At 45.6% G+C, this 12,320-nt stretch overlaps 1 protein-coding gene across 1 annotated transcript in view; it reads left to right on the forward strand.

Moving 5' to 3' along the window:
• NOX3 (NADPH oxidase 3) overlaps window positions 1-12,320 on the forward strand; it is a 66,239-nt gene that overhangs the window by 27,918 nt on the left and 26,001 nt on the right. The window contains exons 6-7 of the mRNA XM_077486250.1: window positions 2,838-2,967; window positions 11,687-11,779. Coding sequence (XP_077342376.1) covers window positions 2,838-2,967; window positions 11,687-11,779 — 223 coding nt within the window. The remainder of the gene's footprint in view (window positions 1-2,837; window positions 2,968-11,686; window positions 11,780-12,320) is intronic.

Raw genomic sequence — 12,320 nt, forward strand, 5'->3', positions numbered from 1 at the left:
TTTGCCGCATATTTTGAAAATACATGGCAACACGCATCATACTTATGTTACCATTTGTTCGCATCTTCTTTTTTCCAAATGCAGGCAACTCACAAGTAAAAGTACACTTTGGTGAGCGCTTTGAAAATGCATGACAATGTGTGGCTCGCTTGCATTACCATTTGTTTGCATCTGCAGGTTTTTTTGAGCGTACAGCAACCAGCAATAAAAAAAAAAAAAACACACGCTTTGCAATGCATATCAAAAAATGCTCAGCATGCTTGTCATGCTTTTCAAAAACAAATGGCAACATGCAGCATGTTTGTGTTACCATTCGTTCACATCTGCACATTTCCAAATGCACGGAAATCCACAAGAAAGCACACGGCAGGCTTGTATTACATTTCTTTTGCATCTGCACGTTTTGAATGCATGGCAACCCACCAGAAAATGCACACAATGCCATGCTTTTCAAAAATGCAAAGCAACCTGCATCATGGTGCTTGCATGACCATGCATTCACATCTGCATGTTTCCAAATGCACAGCTACCCGCAAGAAAATGTATGCTTTTTTGTGCCTTTAGAAAACGTACAGTGCGCTTGGATTATCATTCGTTCACATCCACATGTTTCCAAATGCACAGCAAGCCGCAAGAAAACACATGCTTTGCCATGTGTTGACCATGTGTTTTGGAAACGTGTAGCAATGTGTGTAATGCTTGTGTTACCATATAGGCTGTATTCACATCCGCATATTTCCAAATGAGTGTCAACCCGCACAGAAATTCGGTGCTTTGCTGTGCATTTCGAATACACGTGGCAATGCACGTCATGTTTGGGTTACTATTCCTTCACATCTGCGAGTTTCCGAATGCAGGGCAATCTGCAAGAAAAAGCACGCCTTTTCTGTGTGATAGTGATAGTGCCACTGGTAGTCAAGTGACTTTCATGTGGTGCTGCGTGAACCAGGGCTTTTTTGAATAATGCTGGGATCTGTGAGGTGGGACTTGGGGGGTTGGGCCTTTTTTTTCCATCCCACCCACCCTCAGAACTGTGAAGGAAGCCTCAAAGACTACAGAGGGGTGTGTTTTAGGCTAGAGAAGCAGGAAATGGAAGGCATTCTGTCTACATTAGACCAGGGGTCTCCAAACTTTCTAAACAAAGGGCCAGTTTACGCTCCTTCAAACTTTAGGGGGGCCGGACTGTGGCAAGCGGGAATAAAAATGTCATGGCACCAGTGGGAGTGAACAATGCCCCATTTTTGTTATTGCGGTAGGAACAGTAACCCACTGTATGTGTCAGTGGGAGGAATAGTGCCCCATCATTGGTGTAAATGTGAAAAATTACTGCCCCATCATTGGTATCAGTGGGAGGAATTACTGCCCCATCACTGGTGTCAGTGGGAGGAATTACTGTCACATCATTGGTGTCAGTGGGAGTAATTAGTGCCCCATCATTGGTATCAGTGGGAGGAATAGTCCACCATTATTGAGGTCAGTGGGAGGAATAGTGCACCATCATTGGTGTCAGCGGGAGGAATAGTGCACCATCATTGGTGTCAGTTGGAAGAATTACTGCCCCATCATTGGTGTTCATGTGTCAGTGGGAGGAATAGTGCCCCATCATTGGTGTAAATGTGAAAAATTACTGCCCCATCATTGGTATCAGTGGGAGGAATTACTGCCCCATCACTGGTGTCAGTGGGAGGAATTACTGTCACATCATTGGTGTCAGTGGGAGGAATTAGTGCCCCATCATTGGTATCAGTGGGAGGAATAGTCCACCATTATTGAGGTCAGTGGGAGGAATAGTGCACCATCATTGGTGTCAGTGGGAGGAATAGTGCACCATCATTGGTGTCAGTTGGAAGAATTACTGCCCCATCATTGGTGTTCATGTGAGGAATAGTGCCCCATCATTGGTGTTAGTGGGAGGAATAGTGCCCCATCATTGGTGTCAGTGGGAGGAATTACTGCCCCATCATTGGAGTCATTGGGAGGAATTAGTGCCCCATCATTGGTGTCAGTGGGAAGAATAGTGCACCATCATTGGTGTCAGTGGAAGGAATAGTGCACCATCATTGGCGTCAGTGAGAGGAATTACTGCACCATCATTTGTGTTCATGGGAGGAATAGTGCCCCATCATTGGTGTTAGTGGGAGGAATAATGCCCCATCATTGGCATCAATGGGAGGAATAGTGTCCCATTGCAGGTGTCAGTGGCAGGAACTATGCCCCACTGTTGCTGACAGTGGGGGGCGGATAATGCCCCAAGGGCCAGATACAAGTAAGCAAAGGGCCGCATATGGCCCCCCGGGCTGCAGTTTGGAGACCACTGCATTAGATTATACAGACTGTCACATGGTACAATGCCACAACTAAAGCCCAGAATATCAGGAGACCTACAGACAACAGAGCAACATGGTTCAGCAGTATAATCTATGCTGGGGCTGATCATTCCATTTACTTCTAGTGAAAAGAAAGTTGGAGTTTAGCTTTAACCATTTTAATACAATAAAGAGTCTGAGCAATGCATAAACTCTGCTATAAATGATGTGTTTATCTTTTGCAAAATTCAGTAAAACTGAAAACTAACATAGATGTTATATTATTTATTCATCTTGCCAGGTGTATAAAAATTGAAAAGAATATTCTGTATCTATACACAAGATTATTCATAGTAATGCATTTACTGAAATGTTTCAAGACGAATGTTTCACTAAAAAATAAAGTTTTCAACTTAATGAATACCAAAATGCTGTATAACCAGAAGAAATGTTTTTTATGGCATCATTTTAGCTTTTAGTTATTTATCAGTTCCCATATGACTAATTCAGTGTTCATTATTATTTCTCTAGGCAGATAGTTCGTGGACAGACTCCGCAAAGTTTGTTACAACATAATCTTTCATATTGTAAAGACCACTACAATGAGTGGGGAGAAACGGAACAATGCCCCTTTCCACAATTTTCTGGCAACAAACCAGGGGTAAGATATGTTGTAAGATACTGTAATGTGATATATATACTCTTAGCCCTTGTACACACGGTCGGACATTCCGACAACAAAATCCGTCAGATGGATTTTGTCCGAAACTGGTGTTGCATACACACGGTCGGACAAAGTTGTCGGAAAATCCGATCGTTCGTAACGTAATGACATTATTTTGTTACGACGGGACTACATTTAGACTAGACGGATCATGTTGTCGGAAAATTTTATAGCCCAGCTCTAAAACTTTGTCGGTTGGATATTCCGACGGAAACAGTCCGATGGAGCCCACACACGGTCGGATTATCCGACAAAACGGTCCGATTGGACATTTTCCATCGGAATGTCCGACCGCGTGTGCAAGGGCTTAGACCAATCAATTTATCATCAAGTATGAGAGGTTTTCGCAATGCTTTATTTTTATTTCCCTCCTTGACCAGCATAAAGGAGTAGAGACTGTTCACTTTGCAAAGTGAATGCTGTCTGAGTTTAGTAACCCATGACAAGGTAAAAGGAAAAGGAGGGCAACAGGGGGAATAACACCCTCCTGTCTGGATGTATGTGGTAATCAGTGGGTAACTTATCTTCAAAGATATTCAACAAATAACAGGATCTGCCTGAAGTTCCACTAACACTCCTATTCATTTCTGTCCCCAAAAATCCCACAATCACAGCACTAAATGACTTCGGGCTCATTGCCCTGATATCAGTAGTCATGAAGTCCTTTGAGACACTAGTGTTGACCCACCTGAAGGACATGACAGGTTGCCTGTTTGACCTCCTGCGGTTTGCATATAGAGCAAACTGGTCAGCTGTCTACATGGGGCTGCACTACATCTTACAACATCTTGCTCCCTAGGCATTTATGGACAGATCCTGTTTGTGGATTTCAGATTGGCATTCAATACTGTCACTCTATAAATCCTCAACTCCAAACTTACCCAGCTTTTTGTGCCTAGCTCCACCTGCCATTGGATTACCAACTTCTTGACACACCGGAAACAACAGGTAAAGCTGAGAAAAATTATATACAACAACTGAACATTTAGTAATGACGTTCTCCAAGGATGTGTGCTCTCCTCACTACACTTTTCCTTCTATACCAGTGGTCTCCAAACTGCAGCCCGGGGGCTAGATGTGGCCCTTTTCTTTTTTTATCTGGCCCTTGGGGCATTTTTCCCCACACACTGTCCATAACAGTAGTGCATACTTCCTGCCTCTGACACAGACAATGGGGCACTATTCCTCCCATTGATACCAATGATGGGGCAGTAATTCCTCCCACTGATACCAATGATGGGGCACTATTTCTCCATAGATACCAATGTTGTGCTAGTATTTCTCCCATTAATACCAACGATGGGGCAATATTCCTCCCCATAATACCAATGATGGGGCATTGTATATTCCCTCTGACGCCAGGACATTTTCTACTCGAACTGGCCACAGTCCGACCTCCTCTAAAATTGGAAGGACAATAAGCTAGCGCTTTGTTTAACCACTTCCCGACTGGCGCACGCCAATGTACATCGGCAGAATGGCACGGGCAGGCATATTGGTGTACAGGTACGTCCATTTTAAAATGCCGCCCTGCCATCGTGTGCGCACCACCACCGCACTCGGGTGCCGGTCGGGACCCCCCTGAACTGGTTGCAGGTTCCGCGGACTCGATCGCCACGGGGATACCCGCGATCGTCTCATGGGGTCGCTGAACGGGGAGATGCCGTAAACAGCATCTCCTCATTCTGCCTAGCAACAAGTGACGCTGATCTCTGCTCCATGTGATTGGAGCAAAGATCAGTGTTCACTAACACAAAGCCCAGCCCCCCACAGTTAGTAACACACCCCTAGGAACACTTAACCCCTACACTGCCACCCCCTGGTTAACCCCTTCACTGCCAGTGTCATTTACACAAGAATCAATGCATTTGTATAGCATTGATTGCTGTATAAATGGTCTCAAAAATGTGTCAAAAATGTCTGATGTGTCCGCCATAATGTCGCAGTCACAATAAAAATCACTGATAGCTGCCATTACTGGTAAAAAATTTTTTTTTATAAAAATGCCATAAACTATCCCTTATTTTGTAAACGCTATAACTTTTGCGCAAACCAATCAATAATTGCTTATTGCGATTTATTTTTTTACCAAAACTATGTAGAAGAATACGTATCGGCCTAAACTGAGGGAAAAATTTTTTTATATATATTTTTGGGGGATATTTATTATAACAAAAAGTAAAAAATAATGCGGTTATTTCAAAATTGTAGCTCTATTTTTGTTTATAGCGCAAAAAATAAAAACCACAGGGGTGATCAAATACCACCAAAAGAAAGCTCTATTTGTGGGAAAAAAAGGACGTCAATTTTGTTTGGAAGCCACGTTGCACGACCGGGCAATTGTCAGTTAAAGCGACACAGTGCCGAATCGCAAAAAGTGGTCTGGTCTTAAGCCAGCAAAATGCTCCAGTCTGAATGTGGTTAAAAAGTTTAGAGACCCTTGCTCTATACCAGTGATGGCGAACCTTGGCAGATCTTTTGGAACTATATTTCCCATGATGCTAATGCACTCTGCAGTGTGGTGGAGCATCATGGGAAATGTAGTTCCAAAACATCTGGGGTGCCAAGGTTCACCATCACTGTTCTATACTAATGACTGCACCTCAGGGAATATGTCTGTGCACTTGTAACAACCTGGAGCTTAACATGCTCAAAGCCATGGAGATTAGAGTGGATTTCAGAAGAAGCCTTTCCACTATGTCTTCTCTCCCCATACTCAACAGAAAAACTGAGAAAAATAGCTTTATAAAAAAAAAAAAAAAGGCGATATTTATTATAGCAAAAAGTATAAAATATTTTAGTTTTTTCCTTCTGCTTTTTACCTGGGGATCTGGCCAGTAACACACCTTCTGTATTAGTAAGAGACAACTCTGGAGGAATGAGAACAGCAGACAGCAGCATTGTCAGTCTTGAAGGGGGGGGGGGGGGGTTAAATGTATTTTCAGATTTTAAACCACTAACAAATGAAAGCCAAACTCCAAGGCCGCGTACACACGCGGGGACTGTTCGCTGAAACTTTGTTCGTCAAACAGTTGCCGCAACAGTCCGCTCAAAATTTGCATGAGCGGACTTGCCCACACACGGCACTTTTTGAGCGGACTGTTTCAGCGAACTGTTTGCCAAACAGTTCGCTCAACTTTTGAAATGAACGGACTCGCCCACGTAAGGCGGAGGCAAGTCCGCCCATTTCGAGCGCGTGTACAGGTAGGCGGGGCCCGCGAAGGAGACGTCGCGGGCACCGCCGCCTGGAATGGACTTAAAGGGACACCCAACGCCGAAAAAAATCGGCGTGGGGGTTCCCCCAAAGTCCACAACAGACCCTTGTCCGAGCACGCTACCCGGCCGGCCAGGAAAGGGGGGGCGAGCGAGCGCGCCCCCCTCCTGAGCCGTACCAGGCCGCGTGCCCTCAACATGGGGGGTGCCTTGGGGAAGGGGGGGCCGCGCGGCCCCCCCACCCCAAAGCACCTTGTCCCAATGTTGATGAGGACAAGGGCCTCTTCCCGACAACCCTGGCCGTTGGTTGTCGGGGTCTGCGGGCGGGGGGCTTATCGGAATCCGGGAGCCCCCTTTAAGAAGGGGGCCCCCGGATACCGGCCCCCCACCCTATGTGAATGAGTATGGGGTACAATGTACCCCTACCCATTCACCTGTAAAATAAAAGTACCCAAAAAAAAACACAACACACGAGAAAAAATATTTTATTGCACAGCTCCGGGGGTCTTCCGTCTTCGGGGGTCTTCTCGCCGGACTCCTTCGCTATCTTCGTGTAGCTCTTTTGCTAGCGGAGGAGTCCGGCTTTCTTCCTCCCCACCGCCGGCCTCTTCTCCCGACTTCGGGGGTCTTGTCCCCCTCTTCGGTTCTTCTGCCGGGCCACCGCGCCTTCTTGTAGCTCTTTTGCAGGCGGTGGCCCGGAGAGAGCGTCGTGTCAACATCTCCTGGAGAAGAAGAAGAAGAACAAGAAGAAGAAGAAGAACGGAAGGCGGCGACAGCGGCGACAGAAGACCGGGCCACCGCCTGCAAAAGAGCTATAAGAAGGCGCGGTGGCCCGGCAGAAGAACGGAAGGCGGCGGCGACAGAAGACCGGGCCACCGCCTGCAAAAGAGCTACAAGAAGGCGCGGTGGCCCGGCAGAAGAACCGAAGAGGGGGACAAGACCCCGAAGTCGGGAGAAGAGGCCGGCGGCGGGGAGGAAGAAAGCCGGACTCCTCCGCTAGCAAAAGAGCTACACGAAGATAGCGGAGGAGTCCGGCGAGAAGACCCCCGAAGACGGAAGACCCCCGGAGCTGTGCAATAAAATATTTTTTCTCGTGTGTTGTGTTTTTTTTTTGGGTACTTTTATTTTACAGGTGAATGGGTAGGGGTACATTGTACCCCATACTCATTCACATAGGGTGGGGGGCCGGTATCCGGGGGCCCCCTTCTTAAAGGGGGCTCCCGGATTCCGATAAGCCCCCCGCCCGCAGACCCCGACAACCAACGGCCAGGGTTGTCGGGAAGAGGCCCTTGTCCTCATCAACATGGGGACAAGGTGCTTTGGGGTGGGGGGGCCGCGCGGCCCCCCCTTCCCCAAGGCACCCCCCATGTTGAGGGCACGCGGCCTGGTACGGCTCAGGAGGGGGGGCGCGCTCGCTCGCCCCCCTTTCCTGGCCGGCCGGGTAGCGTGCTCGGACAAGGGTCTGTTGTGGACTTTGGGGGGACCCCCACGCCGATTTTTTTCGGCGTTGGGGTTCCCCTTTAAGTCCATTCCAGGCGGCGGAGCCCGCGACGTCTCCGTCGCGGGCCCCGTCTACCTTCACACGCGCTCGAAATGAGCAGACTTTCCTCCGAGCGGGAACAGTTTGCTCATTTCGAAAGTAGCCTACACACGGGCGGACTGTTCGCTCAAACAAAGTTTCAGCGGACAGTTTTTCGGAATTTCCGAAAGACTTTGTCCGTCAAACTGTCCGCTGAAACTGTCCGCTGAAAGCCCACACATGGGCGGACTGTCCGCTGAAACACTGTTCAGCGGACAAAGTTGAGCGAACAGTCCGCCCGTGTGTACGCGGCCCAACTCACTTTATAATCAATTGCAGCAAACTGTTTATTTTTCCCCTTTTGAGATAAAGGTTTTACCTAAATAAATAAAAGCTTGTCTCATCCATTAACCTCCCTGGCGGTATGATTCAGTCTGGAATAAGGTGCTGAAAGCGGTACAATTATTTTGCATGGAAATCTGGCTTTTATTTTGTAGTCCTGTAATTCTTATGCCCCGTACACACGAGTGGACTTTTCGACATCCAAACTCCGACGGACTGAGTCCGTCAGACTATCCGATCGTGTGTGGGCTGCAACGGACTTTAGCTTCGCTAAAGTCTGACGGACTTTAGAAATGAAGCATGCTTCAAATTTTCCCGCCGGACCCGGTCCCCTTCGAAAAATTCGCTCGTGTGTGTGCTACTCCGACGGACTAAAACCGACGCTAGGGCAGCTATTGGCTACTGGCTATGAACTTCCTTATTCGAGTCGGGTCGTACGTCATCACGTTCGAATCCGTCGGAGTTTAGTGTGATTGTGTGTGGCCAAGTCCGTTCGGCCGAAAAGTCTGTCAGAACTCCGTCGGAACTCCGGCAGAACTCCTTTGGAAGTCTGTCGGACATAAGTCCTCTCGTGTGTACGGGGCATTAGGAATAACGCTCTGAAATCTCTTCAAACCAGAGTCTAGCGGACATCCCGGGTATGATAAAGTTTATAATATAATAAAGAATAATAAAAATTATTCAATAATGTAATCAAATCCCAAAAAAACTGAAAAAGGGACATGTTTTGGTTGCTATGGACAATCTCCAAATTCCAGGCAGAAAAAACAGTATTTATAATATAAAAGTGCATGCAGGGCATTGCACAGACCACTAGGGACAAAGGGGGTGTGTATTTTTTAATACAGCACTGTAATCTGTAAGATTACAGTGCTGTGTGTGTTTTGTGTGTTTTTACTTTTTTGAATTTGCCGCCGTTCTCTGCTCCCGTGCGTCGTAACGTCGCAGGGAACGGAGCTCGGCGGCATTCGGCACTGTGAATCGAGCGGAGGACAGCTCGATCACACAGCGCGGCGGACATCGCTGGATCCAGGGGACAAGGTGAGTAACTCTCCCTGTGTCCTCCCCTGCATCGAGCGATGCGATCCCGAGTCTGGCTCGGGGTTACCGCTCCTGTAATTAAAATCCCAACCCGAGCCAGACTCGGGATTACTGCTAGGAAGGTTAAACTGATACATTGTTCTGGAGAGCTTGAGCTTGCAAAAGACAGGAGACTTACCAGCCAGTAGGGATGAGCTTCGATTTTGAGTCAAACTCATGTTCGACTCGAACATTGCCTGTTCGCCTGTACGGCGAACAGTGAACAATTTGGGGTGTTCGCGGCAAATTCGAAAAGCCACGGAACACCCTGTACAAGTCTATGGGATTAATCTAAAGTGCTAATTTTAAAGGCTAATATGCAAGTTACTGTCCTAAAAAGTGTTTGGGGACCTGGTTCCTGCCCCAGGGGAAATGTATCAATGCAAAAAAAAGTTTTTTCGGGAGCAGTGATTTTAATAATGCTTAAAGTGAAACAATAAAAGTGTAATATTCCTTTAAATTTCGTACCTGGGGATGTCTATAGTATGCCTGTAAAGGGGCGCATGTTTCCCGTGCTTAGAACTGTCCCTGCACAGTGTCATTTCTGCAGGGAAAAAAAGTCATTTAAAATCACTCTTCTTTTAAAATCAATCTTTTTTTAAAAAAAAATTATTTTTAATAAAGGAGTTTTTCAATGGTGTGTGTGTCTTTTTTAACATTCATTTACACTTTCTTTGTGAAATGGTAGGGGTACTTTTGTACCCCTTACCATTTCAAATGGGGGGCCGGGATCTGGGGGTCCCCTTGTTAAAGGGGGCTTCCAGATACTGATAAGCCCTCCACCCGCAGACCCCCACAAAGGGATGAGGCCCTTGTCCTCATCAACATGGTGACAAGGTGCTTTGAGGGGTCCTAGACCCCCAAAGCATCCTCCCAATGTTGAGTGCATGTGGCCTGGTACGGTTCAGGAGGGGGGTGCTCTCTCATCCCCCCCTCTTTTCCTGCAGCCTGCCAGGTTGCGTGCTCGGAGAAGGGTCTGGAATGGATATTTAGGGGGAACCCCACGTTATTATTTTAAAAAATTTGACGCGGGGTTCCCCTTAATATCCATACCAGACCTGAAGGGCCTGGTAATTGAATTTGGGGGAACCCCACACTTTTTTTTTTATCAATGACTTTCAACGACTGTTCTCTGTATTACGGGGAGCCGACAATTCATTATAGCCGCGAGTGATTTTAAATTACTTTTTTTCCTGCAGAAATTACACTTTGTGCAGGGAAAGTGCTAAGCACGGGAAACATGCGCCCCTTTACAGGCATACTATAGACACCCCCCAGGTACGAAATTTAAAGGAATATTACACTTTTATTGTTTCACGTTAAGCATTATTAAAATCACTACTCCCGAAAAAAGGCAGTTTTTAAAAAAAATGTCTTGCATTGATACATGTCTCCTTGGGCAGGACCCAGGTCCCCAAACACTTTTTAAGACAATAACTTGCATATTAGCCTTTAAAATTAGCACTTTGGATTTTGAACGTTCGAGTGTCATCAACTTTAATAGGGTTCTAAAGTTCACACGAAGTTTAGGCCTGTTCACAGGTTCTGGTGCGAATGGAACCGGGGTGGGGTGTTCGGCTCATCCTTACCGGCCAGATCACCAAATGAAAATCGAAGAAAGGTAACCTAAACAAGGAAACTAATGCAGCCATCACATTTAAAAACGGGTAAATTGCAATAAAAATAAATGTTGGCTTTTAGGTTTAATAATGCTTTAAGATAATTTTGGAAGGATGGTTTTGTAAATTATGCAACTTTTTTTTAAAGAATAACTTTAGGCAAACAGCTAAAAAACCATAAAGGAGCTGTTTCATCCGTCAAAGTATTTGTATTTCTGTCCATGTAGTATTGAGATTTACACAACTCTGCTACATAGCACAGACTTGTCTGGTAGTGTAGAATACCTGCTTTTTTCATGTTGCAGTAAAGTAACACAGATTTTGTCCCTCCCCCAGCCTGTAACTGGGCAATGAAAAGGTGAAGCAGCAGACTGATGAGCTCAGTTCTCTGTCACTTTTTTTATTCCTCCTATCAGCATTTACTTGTTAGCACATGACCACTGAAGCACAGCCTGCTGGCTCTTTGTGCTACTTCTCCTTCCCCCATCTGAGCTCTGCTGTATAGTAGAATGCAATAGACTCATACAAGCTCAAATTCAGGTACTTACACTTGAATTTCTAAGATACGTTTAGTTGGGCATTAATGAGTACAGAGCTGCAATATTTTGTGTCTTATGTATATATATATTTGCATTAAAGCAAGAATTTAGACAAATATCTGTTATACTACATGTGATTTAATGGATTTTTTTCTAGGAAATGTGTAAGTATATTAGTGATGGGATTATGCTGTAAAATGTATAAATTTTAAATGTTGAAAAAAAACATTACTCCAGCATCTACCTACCCTTTCATTTCCAACTTGCCCAACCTCTTTTTATTAATATGGATTGCAAAGCATGCCATCTGAATATGTATAACAAACTGCTTTTTGTCCTAACAGGCTTGGAAATGGGTCATTTGTCCTTTAGCGCTATATGCGTGTGAGAGGGTAATACGTTTTTGGAAGTCTAAGCAAGATGTTATAATCACAAAGGTAACTAAGTAAACATGTAAACTACAAAGATAGCACTAAACACATGATTTATCCTCTTCCATGACAGTAATGCCCTTTACACATGGGCGGACATTCCGACGACAAAATCCATCTGATTTTTTCCGACGGATTTTGGCCCAAACTTATCTTGCATACACACGGTCGCACAAAGTTGTCGGAAAATCCAATCGTTCAGAACGCGGTGACGTAGAACGCGTACAACGGGACTATAAAGGGGCCAGTAGCCAATAACTTTTGTCTCGTAATTTATTCTGAGCATGCGTGGCACTTTGTCCGTTAGAATTGTCTACACACGATCAGATTTTGTTGTCAGAAAATTTTAGCTCCTGCTCTCAAACATTGTGTGTCAGATGGAGCCCACACACGATCGGATTTTCCGACAACAAGATCCAATCGCACATTTTCCGCTGGAAAGTCTGACCGTGTGTACAGGGCATAAGAGATTTGTCATCTCTCAGTATTTATGATTTTTTTAAACAAGTATACTTGTTGATAGGATTGTAGCACTTCCCATAGATTT

The sequence above is a fragment of the Lithobates pipiens genome, unplaced genomic scaffold (assembly GCF_037356315.1).
Source record: "Lithobates pipiens isolate NorthernLeopardFrog02 unplaced genomic scaffold, aLitPip1_a1.2 Scaffold_18, whole genome shotgun sequence".
Classification (NCBI taxonomy): Eukaryota; Metazoa; Chordata; class Amphibia; order Anura; family Ranidae; genus Lithobates; species Lithobates pipiens.